This window comes from Grampus griseus (assembly GCF_964374135.1).
Source record: "Grampus griseus genome assembly, chromosome: 3".
NCBI lineage: Eukaryota > Metazoa > Chordata > Mammalia > Artiodactyla > Delphinidae > Grampus > Grampus griseus.
The window spans coordinates 14,238,084-14,265,488 of NC_139019.1; the positions used below are offsets into that span (position 1 = coordinate 14,238,084).

Sequence of the window (27,405 nt, forward strand, 5' to 3'; positions counted from 1 at the left end):
GGAGAGGCCACAACAGTGAGAGGCCCGCGTACCGCAAAAAAAAAAAAAAAAAAAAAGACAACAAGGACCTACTGTATAGCACAGGGAACTATATTTAATATCTTGTAATAACCTATAATGGAAAAGAATCTGAAAAAGAATAGATATTTATACATATGTATAACTGAATCACTTTGCTATATACCTGAAACTAACACAACATTGTAAATTAACTATACTTCCATTCCAAAAATGGTTAAAATTAAAAAAAATTTTTGGACCTTTGCAGGAGAGATCAATCATAGCAAATATTTTACACACCCATCCAAAAAATTGAAAACCCCAAAAGGAATACAATGTCATAGCTGTTAACACACACACAGACACACACACAACAGAATTGAATATGGCAGTGGTACCCCAAAAGCCAGGGCTGTACATACTATGTTAGGGATGTGCTTTGCCTCTCAAGTATGCCAAAGATTCTACCTTGAAATCAAAAACATATCGATAAGCTAAAACACACAATTGAAATAGAGGGCAATTAACATACTCTTAGGCATAACCACAGGAAACTGCCTTTTCAGCTCCCTCATCCTACAGAGATGGCGACTTCCTATGGTTCAACGGAACCCACAGGTTAATTTGGCTGGAAGCACCGACTGCAACACCAGGGATACCTGACACTTGAGGGGCTACAGGGAGCGAAAATATAATCTGTTTCTCTCCTTTTGAGGAAAAAATGGGTAAAGTTTCCCCCAAATAAGTGCATTAATATAAGACTGTTTCTCTTTACCAAAAAGGAGAAGAAAGATTGAAAAGGGGACAGAATATACTTTCTGGTTTTTTGTTTGTTTTAAATTTATTTATTTTATTTATTTATTTCTGGCTGCGTTGGATCTTCGTTGCTGTGTGCGGGCTTTCTCTAGTTGCGGTGAGCGGGGGCTACTCTTCGCTGCGGTGCACAGGCTTCTCATTGCGGTGGCTTCTCTTGTTGCGGAGCACGGGCTCCAGCCATGCGGGCTTCAGCAGCTGTAGAACACGGGCTTCTGTCGTTGCGGCACGTGGGCTTCAGTAGTTGTGGCACACGGGCCCAGTTGCTCTGCGGCATGTGGGATCTTCCCGGACCAGGGCTCGAACCCGTGTCCCCTCCATTGGCAGGCGGATTCTTAACCACTGCGCCACCAGGGAAGCCCTGCTTTTTTGTTTCTTTGAACAACATAAAAGCAACAGAATTACGTGCAGGCCAGCTGACTACAAAGACTCTGTCCTGTTGTTCAAGAATTCGGCTCTGAGAGTCACAGTATCCTAATGACACCACTTCTGCATCATTAACGTCGTCCCCCCAAACTCCTTCCCTCCATCTTTGTAAGTTTAGCTGTCTCCCTGCTGGTTTCCCCCCGCCTGCCGCCACCATTAACGGGAGCTGCCCTGGGGGGGCCCTACCTGACCTGGGGGGCCATGCCGACTGCTGCTCGCTCACTCCGCATCCGCTCACAGAGAAGGAGCTGGCGGGGGAGACCTCTTTACGCCGGCACCTGTCTCTGCCAACTGGCTTTGCCAGTGAAGCCAGGAAGGCAGCTTCTGCGGCTGCTGAAAAGGGCTGGCATTCTTGGGCTCTCCGGGGCCAGCGTGCGCAGTCAGCTTCCTCTCAGATGACATTCTCAACTCTGTTAAAAGCTCCAGGCTCCACACTTCCCTTGAGAAGTCAGATCTGACCTGTTCCCACCTCAAGATGAAATCACTCAGTTCTAGTTGTCCGATTCCTGACAATAAGGGGGGTTGCAGGGTAACCTTCGGAGCTCTGAAATGGGAGACATTCTGGGCTGTGCCGCGGTCAATTTTCCAGCACTCAACAGGCTCGCGGGAGATTTCTCTGTGATGCAGGAGTGGACCCGTACGGGATGCGGAGAGGTCAAAAAGCTGCCGCATCCATAGGACATTCAAGGGACACAAAAAGACACCCATCAATGGGGGCAAAGTGAAGGGGTAAAAAAAGCAAAGAAAAGCATCTGGACAGAGCAGGAAGTGTATGAAAAATAACCAAAAATGCAATGAAAAATCACTACACTAACCCATCATCCAGTTCGACAAAACTCGGCCCACAGTATTAATTTTAACAAGTCAAAGTGAAGGTCAAACCCAAAAGGTTAGAGATGGCTTTAAATGGGAGATGTGATTATAAATGATGAGAGTTATGTTTCCTGTGTGGCCTGCGGAATTCTGACCATCTTGGAGGGTGGGGGATGACTTGAAAGAACCAGGCAATCTAAAGGCCTTTTTGTGGATTAATAAAATGAGATTAATAAAATGAGAAGATTAATAAAATGAGAAGACTCGGTTTATAATTAAACCGAGTCTAATTATACTTGGTGCAAATAAGAGAAGGGCAGGGAGGAGGGCATTTACTTGTAGATTGGGATGATTAATTCTCCAGCCAGTAAAATATTTCAGGAGACCCCACAGAGAGACAATGCAAACAGAAAACCCAACAGGATGGTTGCAGAGAGTGAGTGTCTTGATTAAGTTGACTGGGGTAAGTTAAAAACCTACCCCTTAAAATACAATTAGGTAAATTGATATCACTATAAGCTATTTCAGAGCGATCAAATTAGGCTCTTTTCAGGAAGGATAATAAAATAGTTGACTCTCAAAGTAAAAAATCTAATTTAAAACTCATTAGTCAATTCTACAATGTTCCAAAAGGGTGCTTCAGTGATCACCCACATGCCTGGTGAACATTTTAGAAAAGACAAAAACATTCAGTGCCAACTTCCATCCTACCCTGTTCACCAGAGTCGATCTTTTAGCCAAATATGGACCCTGCAGAGCCACAAAAGCACGGTGCTCTTCTACAACTCTGTCCAAGGCTTCACGTGCAAGAAGACAAGTCATTTCTAACTTGCAGAGCACGTGCTGACCTACCCACGTGCTTCGTGCTCCAGAAGCCACAACTATGCATTTTTTCAAAGTGTGTTAGCATGTCACTCGCACTTTTCTTTTCCCATCGGCAAATACTTCACAGCGAGTATAACATAAGTTATGAGTCAAATGGGAACGTTTTGGTCCCCTGCACTCCTGGGACCAACCTACAGCAGTTTAAATTTTGGTGTGGGATGGAATTTTAGATTAACATAAAACTATCTCCTTGGCGAAAAAAGAATAGCTGAGCAAATGTGCAAAACCCTCAGAGACTGAATGAAGTAAGAAAACGGGCCCTTTAGGGCTCTCACCAAAAAACAACACCGCGTGATCTCCTATCTACCCCCGTCCCCGTGACCTCATTTTAGGATTTTAGTTACTCGTGGCTCCGCTTGGTTTCCGACACGAAACAGGATTTTGAAAACTGCTTTTTAATCCACCTGAGCACTATTTCGCCGCAGTCAGCACAATCCCTGGCCACGCTTGAGGTGAAATGACGGCTGGAATTGGGGGTGGGGTGGGGGGAGGGATGGAATGCACAGAGAGGAAGGGAAAGCTTCTCAGGGCCTAGGGAAAATTTTCCACCGCTGCCTCAAGCTCTTTTCCTTACATTTGCTTCGTCCGAAACAGTAGCACGGGTAGTCCACAGGGGACTGAGAGTAATTCCTGCTCTTCACTGTAGTAACTACGACCTTAAGGCAGTTCTCCGACTCAAACACGGACCCGCAGTATCCATACCACCAGGTGAGAAATGCAGACTCTCAGCCCCCAGCCCAGACCTGCCCATCAGAATCTGCATCCGAAATAAGACCCCCAGGTGACTCCTGTACAGTAAACCAAAGCAAAATTCAACTACTAGTTTGGAAGCTGTTCACAGATTCTGAGCGGTCCTATTTTGGTAACATAAAAATTGTACTAGAACTGTTTATAGAGATACAGAACAATACCCACTTGACAGCTTTTACCCGTTACCATTTGACCTCAAACGCTGATATCTTTTTCTTTCTACTGTGGGAAGATGTACACACTGACATAAAAAGGATGACAATGGCAAATTTTAAGTGTACAGTTCAGTGGCATCAAGCACAGTCACATTGTTGTGCAACCATCACCATGATGTATCTTCAGAACTTTTTCATCTTCCCAAACTAAAACTCTGGACCCATTCAATAACTCCCCATTCTCCCTTTCTGTAGAAACACCAATATCCTAACACCCTTTAACAACATACCAAATTGGGCTGAAATTAGCCCATACTTTGAAAAGTTACCACGGGTTTGATCAGGACAAGGTCATGCTCTACACCTCTGACCCTGATTCCTTCAGAAATCTATATCAGATAAACAGCAGGTGTGTCTGTCCTGGGGACCAGAACCAGGTAATGAACTTCTAACCCTTGGTGGCTACGCCTGTGTGTTCCACAGGGAATCTGTAATGTCAAGAGAGGAAGGAGTAGGTCAGAAAAGAGAGAAACAAAAGTCTTCTGGCCACTGCCAGCTCCCGATCCACGTCTTTCCAACCTGCCTCACTTTTGTCACATTTTAAACCCTGTATTTCCTACATGGGTCACCAAGCTAATTACAGTTGTCATACTTGGGAATGACAGAGCGGACAGTGTAAGACCACGGATTTGATGACCGATTGAAGACTCGAAGTCAAATCTGGGAGTTGTTTGCACGTTTAAGTATATGCTTTTCTGGTTTAGTTCTTTCTAAAGCCACAATCCATAAGTACCGTCAAGAAGGAAGAGAATTGCTGACCTGACCAACCCTTTCCATGCCTCATGGAGGGCTGCCCATTGACCAGCTGGCAATGGTGTCACAGGACACAGACTGCTGACCACGCGACACCGACAGTAAGTAGCACTAACAGGCTGCTAGAATTGCTGTGACGCCTCTGCAGAGCAAAGCGAAGTTTGATAGGAACAGAAAGCATCCTCAGAATCTCCAAGACACTCCGTTAAGCAAAATAAGCCAGTAACAGAAAAGGACAAATGCTGTTATGATTCCACTCATATAAGTATCTAAAGGAGTCAAAATCATAGAGACAGAAAGTAGAAAGGTGGTTACCAAGTGCTGGGGGAGGTGAGATGGGGAATTAAGCATTTGCTAGGTACAGAGTCTCAGTATTACAAGATGAAAAAGTTCTAGAGATCTACTGCCCGACAACGGGAACGGACTTAACACTACTGAACTATACATTTCAACGTGGTTAAGATGGGAATTTTAACGTTATGTGGTTTTTACCACAATTTTTCTTAAGAGGAAAAAAAGGGGAAAAAAGTAAAGTATCTTTGGGATTAAAACATAAGTAGACCTAATTATTGTAATGTAATAAAAATAGTTATGGGGACAAAAACAAACAAACAAACAAAATAATAAGTCGACAAAAAAAGAAAAGAATTCCCCATTAAGTTCTGTCAAGTCAGGTACACGGTTTAAATATTGTTTTCCCTTTTTTATTATCATCTTGAAAAGTATGTACAAGGCCTGAAAGAAACTGAATTCTCATCTGGGGAAAGTGAGATGGCAAGAGGGGAGGAGTGAAGGCAAGACAGAAAAATGCTGGCCAGGTCACTTGGTCCTTAGTTTACAGGTCACATCACACTACCCGAGAACCTGATGGGAAAGAGACCAGACGGGGCATCAGTGACTGGGAGACACTGGATTCCCAGTGGTCTCTTTGCTCCCCTCTCCCTGCACCCACCACCCCCCTCTCTCCATTGCACATCACAGCTATATCTTCATCAACAGACAAATACTGACGCACCATTCAAGACTCTCGGATGAAAAAGTAACTGAGGAATTGCAAAATAGCCCAGAAACATCACTGCTTATTAATCCAAGAAATGAGGAATGTACCACCAAGAGGATCATCTCTGCTCAAGGTTTTGATAACCAAGTAGCCCATCAGCCGCAAACTATACAACACTGACCTTGAAGATTTTGTTCTCAACACAACTTGCAAACAAAATTCAGCAACTGAGAGTTTGAAATACTGGCATATGATGTCATTTTAGTCCTTTATGTCTTCAATTTTAATATGTGTCTCTGTGGGAGGTACCCATTTCTAAAATTAAAATTCCTTGGGATTAAAGACACACACAACTATATATAAGATAGGTAACCAACAAGGACCTACTGTGTAGCACAGCGAACTCTACTCAATATCTTGTAATAACCTATAATGGAAAAGAATCTGGAAAAAAAATTTCTATATAACTGAATCACTGTGCTATACACCTGAAACTAACACAACATTGTAAATTAACTATATTTCAATTTAAAAAATTTTTAATTGGTTTCCTTATAAAATGGAGAAACTGGGCTCCTTTCACCATTGTCCAAATATAAGCAGTGGGCCAGTTTCTGGATTCAGGTATTTGTTTTCAGTGATATGGCTTTTCACTTGTTTTACACTGAAGAATAGGGACCCTGGAGCAGTGGTTCCCACAAACAGAAGGAGCTTCTTCAGTTGTTTCACAAGCTGATGAAGAGGCTCAGGTTAGGTGGTTTGGTGCATCCTGTCCTTACAGGGACCAGGACACTGCTACAGTCTCACTGGCAGGCCAGTACTTCCAACACTAGGAAAGTTGACGAATTTTAAGGGAACGTGGTCATGAAACCAATCGGGAAATACTGATATATTTGAACTTTTTCTCAAATTGCTTGCACCCTATACTTCTGATTGTTCTTGATCCCCAGGAAGGAAACCAGCCAAGTGTGGTGCTCTTCTGTCCAGTACTAGTTAGAACACTTTGATTTCGATTTGGGAGAATTTTTTATTGTGTCGCTCACACACTCGAGGTGTGCATTACACATTCCTTTTGGGATTCTGTTGTATCACTTAGAAAAGATGTTTAAGGTATGAAGGGCGAGGAGAATAAGCACACGTGCCCTTACGTAGGGTCACCCAAGGAAGCAGAACACGGATGTCACGAAGCTGCAGGGACTCTGCTCACCTGACCATAGTCTGTCCGGAAGACAATGACGCCCTCTGCACAGGAATTTACAGTACTTGGAAAATGCTGGCCATTTTCTCTCAGCCAGACCCGTGTTCCCTGTAAACAAAACAAGCAGGATTTAACTATGAGTTTGGATTGCATTTTGTGGCAAAACACCACTCTTAAAATTACTATGACTACTACATTCCTTAAAAATCACCTTTTGAAAAGCAAACATCTTTCTCAAATAAGCAAGGAATGAATCTTCAAAGAAAGCATCACCCACAGCCTTACACGTGTACAAGTGTGACTGAGACAGAGTCCCACCAGACAGAGAAAGGACAGAGAAAATAGTACTAAAATGCAACTGAGGGACTTCCCTGGTGGCGCAGTAGTTAAGAATCCACCTGCCAATGCAGGGGACACGGGTTCGAGCCCTGGTCCGGGAAGATCCCACATGCCACGGAGCAACTGAGCCCGTGTGCCACAACTACTGAGCCTGCGTGCCTAGAGTCTGTGCTCCGCAACAACAGAAGCTACCGCAATGAGAAGCCCGTGCACTGCAACGAAAAGTAGCCCCCGCTCGCCACAAACAGAGGAAGCCCGCGTGCAGCAATGAAGACCCAACACAGCCAAAACCAAAAAATTAATTAATTAAAATGCAATTGATTTATATGGATTATATCTTCACATACACGCTTTAAGGCAAGCACCATTATCATCCCATTTTACAGATGGAGAAGTGGAGGCCTAGAGGTAAAGAAACTTGCCCAGCATCACACATCCAGAAACCACAAGTTTAACCAGGTCACCACACTGCTTCACCCCAAGTCAAGAACTCTTTGGGACCTTCAGGCTCCATCTTCCCGGGTCCAAGCCCCATGCACTTGCCCACTTGGAGGGCATCAGGACACTCCACTGACTTCCTACTTGGACCAAATCCACGTGTCAACTAGACTCTCCAAGAGAGGGATTATTTTTTAGTAAATATCACAACCCAATCCACTGGTGTGAATTTTGGTAGGATTCCACCAGACACCAAATGCACCGCAAAGTTTGCGATGATATCCCAACAGATAACAACTTCCAGATCCTACCGTTTTAACCTGGGCCACAATTTTTTGGCATTGATTTCATTTCCCTTTTTTATTTCTCCACTGGGCAAATAAAATGACAACCATAATACTTAGCTTTTCAATGCTCAATTTCCTCTTTCTTTGATTTCACAACATGAAAACTGTTTGTTTTCAAGGACAAGTGATAAAAAAAAGTTTGAAGAAATTATTGGGTGTTCACTGATCAAATTATAAAGAGTTATCTTTATGGGAATTCTTGTACATGGTGATGGGAATGTAAATTGGTGCAGCCACTATGCAAACAGTACGGAGGTTCCTTAAAAAACTAAAAGTTGAACTACCACATGATCCAGCAATTCCACTCCTGGGTACATATCCAGAAAAAACAAAAACATTAGTTCCAAAAGAAACACTTACCCCAGTGTTCACAGCAGCACTATTTACAACAGCCAGACAGGGAAGCAACCCAAGTGCCCATCAACAGACAACTGGATAAAGAAGATGTGTGTATGTGTGTGTGTGTGTATGTGAAAATTACTCAGCCATAAACAATAATGAAATACTGCCATTTGCAGCAATGTGGATGGACCTAGATAAATTATGCTTAGTGAAGTAAGACAGAGAAAGACAAATACTGTATGATATCACTTATATGTGGAATCTAAAAAAATAACACAAATGAATGTATATGCAAAACAGGAACAGACTCACAGATACAGAAAACAAACTAGTGGTTACCAAAGGGAGGGAAGAGGGACAAATTAGGGGTATGGGATTAACAAATACAAACTATTATACGTAAAATAGATAAGCAACAAGGATATACTCTATAGCACAGGGAATCATATCCATTATCTTACATAATATCCATTAACCTATAATGGAATATAATCTGCAAAACTAGTAAATCACTATGCTATACACCTGCAACTAACACAATATTCTAAATCAACTATACTTCAATAAATACTTATTTTTTAAAGAGAATTACCTTTATGACTTATGTATACCCAATGTGCTGAAATCGCTTTAGTATCTCATTATGTTATTTCTACTCTGCTCAACAATTTCATCAACTCCAACAAAAATGAAAGAGTGGAAATTTAATACCAAAATTATCACTTGAAATAGCACATAAACTTCTTTTCTAGAACTTTCAACCTCATTTCATTGATCTGCTTAATTTCTGGGGTTTTTTTTGCTGTACGCGGGCCTCTCACTGTTGTGGCCTCTCCCGTTGCGGAGCACAGGCTCCGGACGCACAGGCTCAGCGGCCATGGCTCACGGGCCCAGCCGCTAGGCGGCATGTGGGATCCTCCCGGACCGGGGCACGAACCCGTGTCCCCTGCATTGGCAGGCGGACTCCCAACCACTGCGCCACCAGGGAAGCCCTAATTTCTCTTTTGATTTGAAATGTTAAGTGAAATATTAAAAATATATTGGTTATACATTCAACTTCTAGTTTAAGGGACTACTGTCACTCTCAACACAGAGAGATGGCAGGGGGAAAGCAATATAAAAGTAAACTAAGTATACCCATCACTTTATGCTACTTTAAGTTGTGTTACTAATAGCATAAATAGTAGCTTCCAGTAATGGAGTGCCCATGAGGTGTCACAGTCACATGCTAAGAGCCTCAATAATACTAATACTAAGCTAATCTTTGGTAAGAAAGGAATCCCTGCCCCGAAACTGAAGTTCAGAGCTTAAGTCCTTACCTAATGTCACACAGCTGGTGACCAAGCCAGGTCTCAAATCTTTCCAATTCCTAATTCCATGCTCTTTCCACACATCACACTGTCTCCTTAAAGTAATTCAGAAATCAATAAAATGCGCTAATAGGTCAGTCAACAACTAACACACAAAGGTCCCTTTAAGTGTTCAGTTATCACACACAACTCCTTCTAAAAGGGAAAATTTAATATATAAAAATCCAACTTACAAGTTACTCCCTCAGTGCCAATGTTGATCCTGCTTAAAATACACCAGCCAGGACCTAAAACGTTTGTTGTCAGCACTGTGACTCAGGATCCCTCGTAAGTCACCCTTGAGTTCAATGAAAGCATTTGGGGTCAGCAAGCTAGACCCTGGGGCTCTGGAAGGAGGGGGACCCAGAGGCAGGGCCACATGTGCATGAGGTTCCACAAGCGTTTCCGCCAAGATCAAGGTGGCTGGAGCCCAAGGTTAAAACGGCACCGGCTCCTGTTTCCCTTACGAGTTCTGTGACTCTCCCAGCATCCCCGCTACAACTCTATACAAGGACCTCCACATGGGTATCCCCTTTCTCTTTATTGTGGGAATTTTAAGTTGTTAACTCCAAACTTCTTCAACCCTCCCTCCGTAGAGGGGTTGAAATTCTCCATGATAAAGATGGAAAAGAGCATCAAAAATGAGTATGAAGTGTTTCTCTATAAACCCTGAACTGTCTTATTTAAAGAACACACGTAACACCAACACGGCCGAGTTGCCATGCCTGCACAGGTCAGTCACAGACTTCCGAATCCCACTTTGGGCTAAGACACAGGTAACGTCCAGAAAGAAGGACACAACTGTTTGTCAGTCCCGATTTCTTTATTAGCAAACAGCTCCTTTCCAAAAAGGACGTTTACTACAGGCATCTCTAAGACTGCTCTCTTTCAAATATCATTCCACACCAAAACTGCAGTATTTGTAATGTTCTAGAAAGAGACTTCCAAGTGCCTGAACTACTTTTTCATTCTTTTTAAAATTCACATGTCAGAGACTGCAACATTGAAAGCTTTCAAATACCTCCGTGTACACTCATACACACACACACACACACTCACTTAAATGGGAATTTTCAAACTCATAAGGTAAAAACTTTTACTCATTAGGTAAAACCATAAAATAATTCACAGTGGACCTCCAACCCAGAATCCTGAATCCAAAGCTTTGTTTGCTATGACCATCATCTGCTTTGCTTTGATCAAAAAGGATTTCATGCCCCTGTTGACCAAGTATCAAAACTGTCTATTTAGTATGAATAAACAGTATGTTATGAAACATTACTGAATTAATATAAACTGTCACCAGAATTAATATAAACCTCCCAACTCCCAGGGGGTACACTGCATGCAGTTTCTTTTACTTGAGTTTTCTTGTTCTTTTCACCTTCTCATTTGAAAGTATGACCAAGCCCTTGTTGACACAGTCCTTCCTACATGAACAAACACACAGCTCAACCTCCTTAGTCCAAAGGTCTTTCTCAAGAGGTGTGAAGAGCTGCTAATAAACAAGTTTTACAAAATCCGCCCAGATTTCAAATCTAGAGCCCCACTGGCCAGTTTTCCTAAACCTACAGCGGTATCTTCCCCAGATAGGAAGGGAAATGCATTCGAAACACTCCCTTTGTTCTTTGAAAAAGTTTAAACAGGCAATTTTCATAGAATCAGAATTGCAAAGTAAAACTGGTGAAATGGATATTTTTACATAGATTGTTCTGGGTGGTTTCTCTCATCCCCCAAACTTTCTGCTTCCATTCCATTAGAATAGAACACATATGCCCAGGTCCAGGAAAGAGGCCACCCACAAGCATCTGAAAACGAAATCACAGAAAGACATTTACCAGACCATCCAAGTTTGAGTGGGGAAGAAAAATGTGCCCACCATATGCAAACCATTATATTCTCTCACTGTTAAATAAGACTGATAATTTAATGTACAATGCAGGCACATGGAGAAAGCTCCTAGCCGATGGAGAAAACTCACAATTGGAGCAAAGATACGCCTTTAAAAGTAGGTGGAACAAGTTTGATCATAAAATAGATGTTTTATTAAAACTTGGGACGTTTTCATCTTAATCTGAGACAGATACGTGTTAAATTCAACTTCTAAAAACTTTTTCTGCACATAATCAGCAGTAATAGTTTTACAAGACAAAGCACTTGCACAGAAAATTCCCACCTCTTTGATCTTTAGAGCAATCCTATAAGGCGGCGAGTAATACCATCCCTTCAAAAATAAGGTTTCCATTGCCAACAAATGATTTCCTGGCTCTAATAAAAAAAAGACTGACCATACCAAGTGCTGGTGACAATGTGGAGAAACTGGCAGTGATATAAAATGTTATATCCACCTTGGAAAACGGTTTGGTGGTTTCTTAAAAATCAAAACATAATCTCACCGTATGTCCCAAGAATTCAACTCCCAGGTATCTACCTTCTCAAAAAAAAAAAAAAATTCTAAAAAGCCTTGTAAGCAAACATTCGTAGCGGCATTATTCATAATAGCCATATACTAGAAATCACTTGTCGACAGAAAAAAAATGCACAATCTAAAAGCTGCGAGTTACGTTTTATTCGGGGACCTTATGGAGGACTACAGCCTGGGAGCCAGCCTCCCGGACAGTTCCGAGTTAACAGTTGCAAACAGGTAAGGGAGGAGCCAGGATATATAGGGTTTGTGCTGGGGGGGGAAAAAAAAAAGTGGTCAAACATCAAAAGATGACTGCTAAGCACAAAACCCAACATCTCAAGTTAATGATTGTAGTGTTTTTCTATGTGTGGGAAGATGCAAGAGTCTGGGCTCATTGAAATTATTCCTTAGATATGCATCTTAACTATCTAGGGTCAAGATCCTATTTTTCTCCATCCTGAATTCCCCTCAGGGGGCACCGTTGGGGGCGACTGCAGTGGCTGATGGTGGGGACGTTCACTTTTTTACGGGAATGGCGGGCAACATTTTCTTGTCCGCACACTCAGATGTCCATCAACTGGTTCAGAAACAAAATGCGATAAATCTACACAAGGCTTAGTAATAAGAAACAAATCACAGAATCACCAACAAGGATGAATCTCAAAAACATTATGCTAAGTGAAAGAAGCTACACACAAAAAGGTAGAGAAGGGGCAAATCCATCAATGCAGAAACTAGATGAAGAGATGCCCAGAGCTAGGTGTCAGGGTGGGCACGCTGCCTGCACGTGGAAAAAGGAACTCTGGGGGGTCGATGGAACTCCTCTAAAACTGGACCGTGCTGATGCTGCACAACTGTATAAACGCACTAAAATCCACTCAATTGTGAATCTACAACGGGTGAATTTTATTGTATGTATTTATACCTTGGTCATTGCAAATCATTTAAAAAAATTGTCTCCCAGCCTATGTACTTCTCAATGGTACATGAACATTCTTAACCGCTCCATAATGGGAAAAACCCAATCATGTCTCTATAACCGAGCAACTGCAGTATCAAGAAACACACACACACAGCCATAATGACTGCATGGAAGAGCTGTGTTGAAACTCTGAAGATGGGTGTTGGGTTCATTAAGTTCTCCGCTCTTCATTAGGTAGACAAGGGGGCCTCGGAGACTACAAGGCTACAAGGAGACATGTCCGAACTCATCTCCAGGTGAGGCTGTGGGAGAGGGCGTCCCTGTCTCAATCACTGGCCCCCCTCCCTGGAAGATGATCATAAATCCCCGGCCAACGGTGTGTGACTGCAGTACCTCCTTGGGCAAGAAGTTGTACCTATCTCCTCCCTGCTACCACGGAAACACGACGTAGCTCTGCAAAGCCTAAAGTATTTACCTTCTGGCCCTTTACGCAGAAAGTTTACTGATCCTCATTTAAGAAGATCAAACTTCTACCATAGATTTCAACTTACTGTTGCCCCATTTTTAAAAAAGTTTTTTTCTTTTAAACTATTACATTTCTCTTCTGATTTTAAGAATGATTCTCTTCCCTGAACTTTGAAAAAAATGAGTTTAAAAATAAGGTAGGAAAACAACCCTAAAAAGAGATAATGATGATGGACTTTAAATACCATGCTGTGTGGCATGTTCTAATTACAGATTCACAGAAAAGAGAACATTCTTTAGTCAAACACACAACTCAGTCTTAGACCCAGAACGGGGCACTGCACTTATTTTTCTCCCACAACTGCTTACTTGGCCCACATTGAGTACCACGGTTCAGGAGTCTAACAACCTACACCATAAAGTAACAAACTGTTCCTGAAATGAGATCTGCTCTTTTTTTTTTTAAAAAACAAAGAGGTCAAATAGATTTGTAATGGAAAGATTAATATGGTTATTTAAATCTGCAGTAAGTTAATCAGCCAAAAGAAAGTTCTCTTTTGCCGGCAATGACTTAGTAAAGAAGTAACTGGCTTAGAAGATGTCTAATGTAACAGGCTGGGACATGGGGGTCCCTGCTCTTGAAGATACTGAATTCCAGAAACGAGATGTGGGTAAAATGTGTTAGTACAAGGATTTAAACAGTATTTTAAAAACTGAGGTGTAACTGACATGTAACATACTAGTTCCAGGTGTACAACATAATGATTTGATATCTGTATATACTGAGAAGTGATCAACACAGTAAATCTAGTCAACATCCATCACCGCACATAGTTAATTCTTTTTTTCTTATGAGAACTTTTTCTTTTGTCGGTACGCGGGCCTCTCCCTGTTGTGGCCTCTCCTGTTGCGGAGCACAGGCTCCGGAAGCGCAGGCTCAGCGGCCATGGCTCACGGGCCCAGCCGCTCCGCGGCATGTGGGATCTTCCCGGACCGGGGCACGAACCCGTGTCCCCTGCATTGGCAGGCGGACTCTCAACCACTGCGCCACCAGGGAAGCCCTATGAGAACTTTTAAGATCTACTCTCTTTGCTAAGAGAGTAGCAAATATACCATATGGTATTATTAACCCTAGTCACCATGCTGTCCATTAGGTCCCCAGGATTTATTTTATATCTGTAAGTTTGTACCATTTGACCCCCCTCACCCAATTCCCCCACCCCCTACGTCTGGCAACCACTAATCTGTTCCATCTATGAGTTCGGGGGGGGGTTGTGGGGGAAATGTTCCCACGTAAGTGAGATCTCTCCTCTTTTATAGTCATTTTTGTTGTGGGAAGTAGGAACACCTTTTCATCAACTGAACAGATGCTATTTTTTTGCAATCCTTATCACTCAAATCCACCTCAAAGGACACATACAGACACAAAGGACACATACAGACACATACACATAACATACAGAGTCCTAACACAGGTTCTTCCACCACATCACTACTGACATTTTGGGTGAGGTAGTTTTTTGCTGAGCAGAGCTGACTGTCCTAGTTGGGAACCACTGGTCTAGAGTAACAGAAAGTTCTAGAGCCACAGCCAAATTAAAGGAGTTTTCAAACCCATTAACTGAAAGCAGACTCCACTGTCTCAATTCTAGGAATTTCCACAACCTCCCAAAGTAGGATCAGTCCAGACACGGTCTACCTGGGGCAGATCTAATTTCCGGTGACCTTGGCTGGGTGCTTACACAGGGAAGGGAGGGGCCTGTACAATGTGATTCAAAACATCTGACGAGCAGAAGGAAGGAGGTCTCCGAGGCAGACAGCTGGACGGCAGTACTAGGGGGACTCTCTCCTTTTTCTCCTCTCTTTCCACTGTGCTGTTTTGGGTTTTTTTAAATGTACTTTTCATGTTTAGAACTCACAATGTTTTTATGCAGACAGCTGGAACTGCAGAGACGAAACCTCTCCAAACCCTGTGCTCTTTCACCTCAGGGGAGATTTCAACCCCAAGGCCTTGCAAAACCTCAACGCACAACTTGTCAGAATGTTTGGAAACGGTGCAGGTGAGAACAAAGTGAAGCATCATCACGCGTACAGAGTGAGTATGAAAAATACAGCGTGAACACGAGCAGTGGGGACAAAGGAGCATTGCTGGCTGGAGACAAGCTTAGAAATGAAAGGAAAAGGTGGAGCCCAAGGCATCTCCCCTGCAGAGACAGCCACCCCTCGAGAGGGGACCTGGAAAAAGTGAAGCAGCTGGGCAGCCACCGTCCCCAGCATCCCTACTGCCGCGGGTGGTCTGTGCATTCCTCGCCACGCAGCAGGCAGAGCATGGGGCCGCCGAGGCTGAGTGATCCCCTGACTCACTTCCTCCTCGTGACTGTGAGGCTTCAGACCTGAGGCTGGCACTCCTTTCTGCACAACTGTCTCAGATGCCAAAGAGCCCTGGACTGCTTGGCGCCCAGTGGAACTTGGGCGGTTTCAGGCTCAGTGCTCAAAGGATGCAGAATTCAGGTAGTGCGGGCCCAGCACCAACTGCTGAGGAGGGAAAAGTAATGACAGGAGGCTGTGAGCACACAGCCCGGAATGTCAGAAGCATGTGGCGTAAGGATCCCAAGTTTGTACCATTTCACTGTGGTTATGGAACGGCGATGGTGTTTGTTTTCTACAATAGGCAACGCCAAGAACAACTGTTCTACACCCATCAGAGCTGATGCCACCATGAAATTCCAGGGGAAAATGTATTGCTGACACTCATCTTCGGAACTCATAGACATAACCCCTCCCACACAAACACTCCCAAAGACTGTGTGAGAAGTGTGGCGTTAACTCCCCAGACCGGCCTAGGGAAGTCTTTAAAGGCACCGCTTTTTTTAATATATATAAAGAATATATTCCAGCTCTCTGTAGCTGAAATGTGATTGTAGCTGTCAGCTGCGTCATCAGCAGCGGCAACATCATTTCTTGGGCCTGCCTATGGGCCTAAAGATCATTTATAGCACTATTCCCAGAGGAAGATGTGTCATGTCCCAAACACCTAACCATCAACACATAAAAAACAGTATGGTTGTAAACTGAGACTGCCTACATTCAATACTATAAAGTTCACAATCTGTCCCGTGCCCCTGGAGAGTTCCCAGTGAGAAGGATCGTGTGGCATCCATATTCTTTCCCGCTGTCCGCCCGTAAGGTCAAACTCTGTCACCACTATGAGCTGTAGCTTCCATGCAGAAAATAACATGAAGAGTACGTGAGCAGTAGGAGGTGGAAAGGCAGAAAAAAGAAGAAAGAAAACAGTAAAAGATTTTGCCAACAATAAACTAATCTTTGTTCATTGTTGCCCAGGTGAAGATACAAAGACACATTGGTATCCCCCGCTCCCAATCAAAACAAAAACAAATTACGCTAACGGGCAAGACACCTTATTTATGAACTTGTAATTCTTTAAAGAGTTTATTCGGACTTCCCTGGAGGCACAGTGGTTAAGAATCCACCTGCCAATGCAGGGGACATGGGTTTGAGCCCTGGTCCGGGAAGATCTCACATGCCGCGGAGCAACTAAGCCCATGAGCCACAACTACTGAGCCTGCGCTCTAGAGCCCGCGAGCCACAACTGCTGAGCCCGCGTGCCACAACTGCTGAAGCTCGCGTGCCCAGAGCCCATGCTCCGCAACAAGAGAAGCCACCGCAATGAGAAGCCCATGCGCCACAGCGAAGAGTAGCCCCCCTTCACCACAACTAGAGAAAGCCCGCGTGCAGTGACGAAGACCCAACGCAGCCAAAAATAAATAAATAAAAACAAATAAATAAATTTTAAAAGAAAGTTTATTCCCCTGATTATGGGGTTCCAACTTGCCAACTGATTCCATCCCGGCTTTATATTCTAATTTTCTCTACCTTCCTCACAACTCCTCCAAACAGCTTTTCAGTTTTTCTTTCAAACTACAGTGACTAGAAATAATCCCAGAAACAATTTGACACTGAAAGAAACGAGACATCTCCAAGCCGCTGAGACAATCTCAGACAGTGTAGGAATGTGACAATCCAAGGAACAAAAAAACGAATTATTCCATCTCTTAGTTAAACAATCATCACACAGCCAACACACATGTGTTTAAAAGAAAACAGAAAATGGACCCAAAGAATGAGCCAACACACCTAAAATCTATTCAATCTATAAATCACTTCACCCATAAATCCATCCACCCACCCACCCGGCCAGCTTTCAGCAAGCATCTTTTGAGCCCCCTACTACATACGTACCAGGCACTCTGAAAAGATTCACCAGTATATAAAACCGTTCCTGCTCTAAACCATTTATATGTTAGGGTAAAGCTATGCCTGTTCTAATACTCTCTTCCTATATAGTCTTTCTTCTGAAGAAAGGAATTAGGTAACAGGAAGAGCAGAAGAATAAGAGAAGGAAGAGAAGCAGGTAAATGGGAATGGGCCTTGCAGACTTTATAAAATGAAGACAACTGTTCTAAGAACTCTCAAAAACTACTGGAAATCCTCTCTAAGGGACACAAAACAAAAGGCTTCAGAACTGCGTTCCATTCTTCCTTTTAGTGGAAACAGTAGGAGATATAGAACAGAAGGGACAATAAAAGAACATCACAAGATGTTTTCACTCCTCGTGGAACGTAATACCAGACGTCCCCTACCTCTTATTTCCTAGAGTTCTGTCCTTTTCTATTCTTGACAAGAATACTTTTCTTTCAAACACACACACACACACACACACACACACACACACAGACACAAAAAAAACCTGGTAAGATAATCTTAATGAAATCCTGGCTGTATTCTGGCTACCATCTGTTTTTAGAAAAAATACACAAACTTACTCAGGAGTTTGTCGTTACTTCATAAAAACGAATGACCCAAGAACACAGTAGGAAGTAAATAAACTTGAAACGGCTATTTCTCATTTCAGCTGTGTACATCCTCTTTAATTCCTTTGCAGGATTTTATTGAATTCAAAAACATTTAATCTTTTTCACAAAATCCTACTTCCTGAATTGAGAGTTGCACAAGAAATCATCCAGCCCCAAAGTGACAGGTAACATGTTGGTGAGAACATGAAAAAACTAGAACCCTCAGACCCTGCTGGTGAGAACATGAAAAAACTAGAACCCTCAGACCCTGCTGGTGAGAACATGGAAAAACTAGAACCCTCAGACCCTGCTGGTGAGAATGTAAAATAGTGCAGCTGCCCTGGGAAACGGTCTGGCAGGTCCTCAGAAAGTTAAACATAGTCACTATACGACCCAGGAATTCCACTCCCAGCTATATACATGAGAAATGAAAACATATGGCCACACGAAAACCTGCACATAAATGTTCCCAGCAGCATTATTCACAACAGCTCAAACAGGGAAACAAACAAACTGAGGAACAGACTTTTTAAAAAATGTGGTATATTCAGAGAACGGAGTATTATTCAGCGATAAAAAAGGAAGAAGAACTGATACACGTTACAGTAGGGATGAGCCTTGAAAACATTACACTGGCTGAAAGCAGCCAGTCACCAAGCACCACGTATTGTAGGATTCCATGTACGTGAAATGTCTCGAAGGTAAAGCCAAAGAGATAGAAAGCAGATTGCTGGCAGCCTAGGGCAGGTGTAGGCAGGGACTGGGAACAGGGCGTGACTGCTAATAGGTGTGCGGTTCCCTTTATGGAGGGACGAAAACGTTCTGGAGTTAGACAGTGGTGATGGCTGCACAGCTATTAGTATATGTGAGCGTTCGTATATGAGGATATTATACCAGTAGTATACTTAGTGAACACACTAAAAACCACTGAACTGGACACTTTAAAAGGCTCCCTTCTATATGTGAATTATCTCACAAATGGAAAAGAGGAGAGGGGGAGAGAGACAAACAGCTGCAAGAAAAACAGGCTCACACCTGACTTCATTCACTCCCTGGATCCAGTTATCCCAAAGGCCATCTTCATCCCTGACCTCCCTCATTACGCAGGTCCAAGAAATTCCTCTTTCCAGTTTACACTGGTTTTTACTGGGTCTCCATCATTTACAAGCAAAGGAATACCAGCTATTATTTTTGCAGCAGACAAATATCATGACTTTCAGAAGACATCTAGAATGCAATTCACTCACCCATGTCAACGACCATAAGTTTTATATGCTTTCCCTAGAACGTCAAAACGAGTTATTTCAGTGCTTTGACGACGTGATGTATGTTATACTAGGATTTTATCACCTGTATTATAGGAGGCAGTGGTGGGTTTGTTTCACTAGCCAGTGAATTCCCAGCACCTAGAACAGGGCCAGACACACTGGATGAGGGATAAGTATTCATTCACTCTGAATCCCAAATCCTATCTCAGGGCCCCGGGCACTGCCCAGGGAACACATGGTGGCATCTGCAGGAACCGTGCTGCTCAGAGAGAGATGAAGCGTCACTCAAGATGTCAGTAAGAGGCCACAGAAACCGCATTGGATGCTTCCCCAGAAGGTGTGGACTCAAATCCAGCTCTACTACCTGTAGCTCAGGACAGCTGTAAATTACTTGAGACTTCTCCATGCAAACTGAGGAGTCATCTAACTTGTCTGTTGTACAAGCACAAGATCACACAAGACAGCTTACCAAAGTGTTCCAAAGGCACAGGGCCCTTGACACAGCGTGGCAGCATCTATATTTGGGGTCTTGCTGCCAGCACCTCCCAGGTCACACCCAGGAGGGCTTTCAGCCATCGTATGGTTTTCATTTCGCATTCCTCTGAGTGCCAAGCTACAGAACCTAAAAACACACAGGCCTAGTTTAAATAACCACGGGAACTGACCTCTCCTCCCAACCACCAAAACTACAACTTCAGTTGCTTTCCAGCTACGAAGCACTTAAAAATAACTTGCAAAGACAGGCTACACCCATCAGGAAGGTGATGGGGGTGCTGAGGGTGGTGGAAACAGTCTAAGTGACCGAAGTGCCTGTGTTTGTTCCATTTGATATCTACCATGATTTTATCTAAATAAAATTATTTCTCTCCTGTGCCAAAACCCATTCCATCTCTTCTTGGGTTCCAGAGAGATCTGGGTAGAGAAAGACACTGTCTTAAAAAGGCAGCATATCCAACAGCCCAGTGGCAATGCCAGGTTATGCCTCCATCACTAACTTGGGCTGAAATCTGAGATGCTTCTCCAAGGACACAGGCCTCTCCGTTGGAGGGCAGGTACAAAACATGGAGGAGGACACACAGGCACCTGGCACACGACAGGCCAGAGAGGCGGCAGAAGGCAGCGGGGTTTGTGGTGGTTTTGCCGTTGTTAAGTCAACCTTTTATTTTCTGAAGAGCTCCAGATTTTACAGAGAAGTTGCAAAGCTAATACAGACAGTCCCCACACACCTTCACTTGGGTTTCCCCAACTGTTAACATTCATCACAGCTAAGGAGCCAACACAGGTGCATTACTATGAATGCAACCCAACACTTCATGTGGATTTCACACCAGTGTTTCCCTGACGTCCTTTTCCTGTCCCAGGATTCCATCCAGCACATTCTACTTAGTCCTCATGCCTCCTCAGGGCTTCTCTGCTCTGTGACAGTGTTTAAAGACTTTGGCAGTTTTGAGGAATACAGGTCAGGTATTCCGTAGACTGTCCCTCCATCAGGGACTGTCTTAGGTTACCCTGGAGTATAGTGGTTTCCAATGATGGTTCAAATCCAGGAGTCAAACTGCCTGAATGGGAATCCTGGCTTTATTGCCTCTTAGCCACGTGGCCTGGGACAAATTAACCTCCACAGCCCTCGGTTTCCTCATCTTCAGAAGAACAAATAAACCCTCCCTCCCTCCAGGGTACTGTGGAGATTAAACAGGCTATAACTCTGAGAACGAAGCTGAGGGGATAGTCAGGAATTCTCCACGGGGAGACACAGTCACCGACTGACTGAACACAGATGCTGGGCCACAGCAATCCCACTACTGGGCATATACCCTGAGAAAATCATAATTCAAAAAGAGTCATGTACCACAATGTTCATTGCAGCTCTATTTACAATAGCCAGGACATGGAAACAACCTAAGTGTCCATCATTGGATGAATGGATAAAGCAGATGTGGCACACATATATGGAATATTACTCAGCCATAAAAAGGAATGAAATTGAGCTATTTGTAATGAGGTGGATGGACCTAAAGTCTGTCATACAGAGTGAAGTAAGTCAGAAAGAGAAAGACAAATGCCGTATGCTAACACATATATATGGAATTTAAGGGAAAAAAATGTCATGAAGAACCTAGGGGCAAGACAGGAATAAAGACACAGACATAGAGAAAGGACTTGAGGACACGGGGAGGGTGAAGGGTAAGCTGGGACAAAGTGAGAGAGTGGCACTGACATATATACACTACCAAATGTAAAACAGATAGCTAGTGGGAAGCAGCCGCATAGCACAGGGAGATCAGCTCGGTGCTTTGTGACCGCCTGGAGAGGTGGGATAGGGAGGGTGGGAGGGAGGGAGACGCAAGAGGGAAGAGATATGGGAACATATGTATATGTATAACTGATTCACTTTGTTATAAAGCAGAAACTAACACACCATTGTAAAGCAATTACACTCCAATAAAGATGTCAAAAAAAAAAAAAAAAAAAAGATGTTGGGCCAGAGACACAGGACAAAGATTCGTAACAGGCAAACCTGACTTCCAGAAACCTGCGGTCCAGACCTGACGCCACGGGGCTCATCTGGGGACACACACAGAGCACCCGTGTGTGAGGCGCTGGCGAAGGAACCAGGCCTCACGGGAGCAGGATTCTGAAGGATGAGCAGGACCCCCCGCCACGGGCCAGTGGGAGTCTCAAGGTAAAAGGTCCAATTTCCTGCCAATTAGCTGAGGACTGGTGACGAAGATACACTGTCAACAGGCCTACCTGCTCTGTAAACCATCTATAAACTATGAACAGCTCCACACACCGAAAAACGAAGGCATTCACCTTCCTCTAGTCCGAGAAAGAAAAGTCTCAAACTCTAACCGACCAGGCTCTAGAGACCACTGACCAATAAAATGGGGGCCAAATTACATTGTTTTCCAACGCAGTAGACTTTTTTCCAACTATATTTGTTAGAAAACAAACACAAAAATACCCCCAGCAGCCAAGTCTTTGAGGTATCAACTTTTAATTCCACCTCAGTCCCTAAGACTCTTGAGTCACTCAAAGCTTGGAAATTCTCAAGATCTCCTCGAGTAGAACTGATAGGTGGGCAGAAGCAGGGGCCAGGGCTGTAGTTAAGACCCTACTGGGGGGGGACAAGAATAAGCCAAGCCCGGGGGCAGGGGAATGGGTGAAGTCTGGAGCCTGCAAACCAATCGGCCCAGGGCCACTGGGGCGGGTAACTCGAAGCTCTGAGTCCTGACGCTAAGGGAGGTTCCTCCCGGACCCCTGGATGCCAGGCCCCACCAGCACCAAAGCGGCCCTGGCCCAATGCGAAGGCCCTGTGCCCTCCTTTCTCGTTCCCAGGAAACCTCTCACTACCCGCAGGCCAGCGGTGAGAACAAGGCTCAGTCCAGCCAAGAGCTGCTTGCCCAGCGAGGGGCGAAAGGGAATTTCCTAGGAGTGGAGTCCGGCAGCCCTGTCTTCCTCCGTCCCGCCCGACTCCGTCCTCCCCAGGCCACTCTAGCCACACCTGAAGCCTTACCACACACACACACCAACTGCCCCGCTCAGTAAAAAGCCCGATTCATGGCTGGCAGCGGGAGGGCTTGCGTGCAAACGCAAACCCACCAGGGTGAACCCCTGACACAGAGGGGCCCCTCCTGTAGAGCAGGGTGGACACGGGATGGGGGTAGGCGGGGCCAGGCAACAGCTCCACGGAGGCAGGACTCTGCCCCTAAGGCCAGCTCCCGGCATCTCCTCCCGCCATCCTCCTCCTGGCCTCACAACATTCTGCAAGACGGAGCCCTCCTCTACTTCACGGCAGGAGCGCAACTACGGGAGAGGGAGCTCGGGACTCAGACGTCAGGCCGAGCAAATATCCAATAAGCTATCACGGGACAGAAAGGGCTCAGAAGGGAGGCTCTCGTCCCCTGACCTTACAGCAGAACCAAATGCCCATGGGAGCTTGCACAGCACCCAGGGACTAACTCCAGATGGGCAGAGCTGGAAGGGTGGGACCGCACCCTGACTCTAGGCCCAGGCCTTCCGCGGGGGGTGGACCCAAACAAACGAGGGCTCCTTCCTCCCCCCATCGCAAGTTCACCAATTCAGACATCCTCACACCTCCTCTGACTCCTAGGAAACACCTGATGCCCTTTGTACACCCCTGCACAAAGCAAACTCCAGCTTAAACGAGTCCAACACCTAGCTTAAACCACTGATCTGAACAGCTGCCCCAAGAGGGGAAAGCATTAGATCCAAGCGAAACCAGGAAGGAAGAGAGGCAGGGAGGGAAGAAAGAAAAAGAAAAGGAAGGCAAAGGAAGGAAGTTAGTTAACAAGGTGAACAGCCTGCCCGCAAAGCAGAACGCACTGCTCAGGGGTAATGTACTATGCACGCGAAGTACGTCTCCGCCGCTCTTATTTACCCCAATAATGTACGCTCATTGCAGGCCGAGTGTTTGTCTTGAAATTATTTAGCCGGACGTCATTTCCAAACAGGTTATTTAAAAATCATTTGAGAAGTTCTCACAAAACTGCACCTCTAACAAAACTGGCTTGCTAAACATTACCTAAAAATGTATGCTTTGTAAGCAAATGTCCTTCACTAGCATTATTAGGGACTCTGCAGTACCACCACCATTGTATTGGCCCACCAATAAAACACCATAGTATCCTACTCCAAGATTACTGAAAGTGCTATACTGGTGCGTGAAACCAGCATCCCTGGACAAACCCACGGAAATCCGTGTTTAACCATAACTCAGCTGCACCAACGGCAATGCATCTTCCTTCCAGACTTCCACAGAATGCCTAGGTACTGCTCTCTCTTACTAGCACCAGGCAAACTCGAAGGCCTCTTACGTCGTACAATCCAAACTTCTTTGTCCCCCCTACAAATGCCACGTTAGCTTGTCAACAGACACTGGAAATCTAGAGAAATCACCACTCATCTCCACTGCCCTGATCCAGGCGACGGTGATGGCTCTCCTGGGGACATCGTACTTGGGCTCCAAAATCCAATCATTTAGAAGGGCAGCGCCAAAAGGGTTCAAAGACTCCTTCATTTGACTGGAAAGAGCAAAAGGACCCCCATCTACCACCAAAGAGGTTTGTTTAAAATGCAAGTGGATCATAGAAAACCAGTGAGGACAAAAGGTGCCTGGTGGCTAACCGAGAATTCAGCCCGATCGGGGTGACCCACCAAACGCCATCGAGCATTTGAAGAGGTGTCACTACAACTCCACAGACCCCATTCATCTCAAGAACTCCTTGAACTCTTGTTGTTCTAAGAAAGCGCTGACCTGCAAGTACGTGTGCCCTCTTGCTGTCATCAGTCAGAGACTGGGAGATAAGCCGAATTCTTCCGAGAAGCACTTCTGGCAGGCAGCGGAGGGCTGGAGCAGCTGAGCAGTCACAGAGGAAGTTGTACTGTCCTCCTTGGCGGTAACAGTGGCTAGAATCAGCTCCCAGGACTCCCGGGAGAGATTTCCAGGAGCTCCCTGCTCCCTGGAGGGCAGTTCCCTAGGGACCCTACTTGCTTCCTGGGTAAGTGTCTCTTTAGCCCAGCGCTCCCCAACAAAACTGATACAAGCCACATACAGGGTTTGAAATTTTCTAGCAATCACGAACCTTGGCGGAAAAAAAAAAGAAACAGGCGAGATTTTAATAATATCTGTTAAATAACATGTTACTTAACCCCACAGAGATTATATGTTTTAACTTCAACATAGAATCAATATAAAAATGGAGAATTTTATATTTTTTTTCTGCACTAATTCTCAAAGTGTGGGGAATATTTTACACTCAGTGTACATCTCCGTTCAGAACAGACATTTTCCACGTGCCCACTAGCCCCATGTGCTAGTGGCTACAGCACTGGACCAGGAAGTTCTGTTAGACTCTACAGATGTAACTCTGTGAGCTAAGATGGTGGTGTGTGTACAAAGGCATGAACGCAGTGTCTTCTTTTTATTTGCTTTTTCTCATTTTCGGGAATATATACAACGTCCCAGTAACAACCAGCAAAGGTAAGTATGAATTACTCATCCTCACCTGCCCCCAACCTCACTTACCTTAGTTCAACATTCACCTGGGGGAGATAAAAGAACAATCTTTGTTTCTAACCTCTGAAATCACAATAAAAGAATGTGATAAGTCAGAAGTGCTCTAAGAATGTGAATTCCACATACCCAGTATACAAGATGATTAAAACAGCTTGGGGGAACTGGGTACACAAATTGCCCCGTGACATCTTGTTTTTAACCAAAAGGCGGAAGAAAAACATATCTGTTTACTGTAACACAAAACCCACAGCCATTTTAGCAGCTACGTTTTCTAAATTCTTGAACTCGTAATTGCACATGTCGGCTCATTATCTGAGTTATTGGTGGCTTAGAGTTAAGACAAATAAAACTAGACAATTAATTATACATTAAGCAGCAGAAAGTATGTGCTTTTCACCCTGAAACTACCCTCTTCTGCTCCCATCCATGACCAGATACGTTGAATGTGGTAACAGAAAGAGGAAAAGGTCTTGCGGATGTAATAAGAGTTGTCCAAAGCAACTGTGTTTTTAATTGGGGTTTCCATGAGCTACAGGTTAGAAAGTGGAATGTACTTGAGGAACGGTAAAAACTACCCTGGAGCCCAGTGTGCGGGGATCTGAAGACTGACTGCAGAAAACCTGACAGATTTCCCCAAATACCCAGCAGAGAAGGAGGGGAGCAGCTCTGAGAGGCAAACTGGCTGTTCAAACCCCAGGGGGGTCGCTCCAGCCAAGCCATTGGTCCAACCCGGCCAAGCCATTTGTTCTCACTACTTTCCCATGTTCAATCCACCTCCACCCCGACCTCGACCCCCACCCTAGTCCCCTACACCTAATCCTGGCCCTCTTCCATCTACAAGCTGCCTTGGAACCAGCGTGATCCTTGCAAACCCTCCTTCCTGTCTTGCTTAAAGCCTCTTCCATGCTGACAAAATCCCTCCTGCGACCTATGGCCTATTGCACACTCTGGCCACTTCCTCCCCCTTCAGCCTCGCCTGGATTTTTCTCAGGTCCCACCCAGCTTGCACTGAGTCTCTGCCCACTGCCCTGCCAGCAATGCACCCTTTTAGCCTGGGCATCAACCTCACCCACCCTGGGAGGCCCTGGCCTGCTCGTTGCACCTTTGTCCCATGACGGAGAAATCAGTACATAAATCAATGACTCATGATACCAGCCCTCCCTGCTAGATGGAAGCACTGGCTCCACCTGTGCTAGGAAAGACAGAAGGATATAGACTTCTAACAGTGACCAAGAACATGGTGGACTTCAGCACAGACTCCACCCATCTTGACGCTGGGCGAGGAGAGTATGTTTGCCTTTTATCAGCCCTGCCTTATTAATGATGACCTTGACCTTCCGTGTCTTAGTTGCCCTAAACATACCTCTACAGTATGTATGTATGTATGTATGTATGTATTTTTTATTTATTTATTTATTTATTTATTTATTTAATTTATTTACTTATTTATTTATTTAGCGGTACGCGGGCCTCTCACAGTTGTGGCCTCTCCCGTTGCAGAGCACAGGCTCCGGACGCGCAGGCTCAGCGGCCACGGATCATGGGCCCAGCCACTCCGCAGCATGTGGGATCTTCCCGGACTGGGGCATGAACCCGTGTCCCCTGCATCGGCAGGCGGACTCTCAACCACTGTGCCACCAGGGAAGCCCTACAGCATTTAAATAGGTGAGAAAGCTTGTAATACAGATTCTGGGGTTCACATTTGTAGAAACCAATAATAAAAGTGATAGCTATACCCTAAAAAACACAGCACATCCTGGC

At 44.6% G+C, this 27,405-nt stretch overlaps 1 protein-coding gene across 1 annotated transcript in view; it reads right to left on the reverse strand.

Annotated features, from left to right (window-relative positions):
* Window positions 1-27,405, reverse strand: part of MYO10 (myosin X) — a gene marked incomplete at its 5' end in the record, with an annotated part of 218,166 nt that overhangs the window by 162,067 nt on the left and 28,694 nt on the right. The window contains 1 exon segment of the mRNA XM_082651004.1: window positions 6,863-6,961. Within this exon segment, the coding sequence (XP_082507130.1) occupies window positions 6,863-6,961 (99 nt within the window).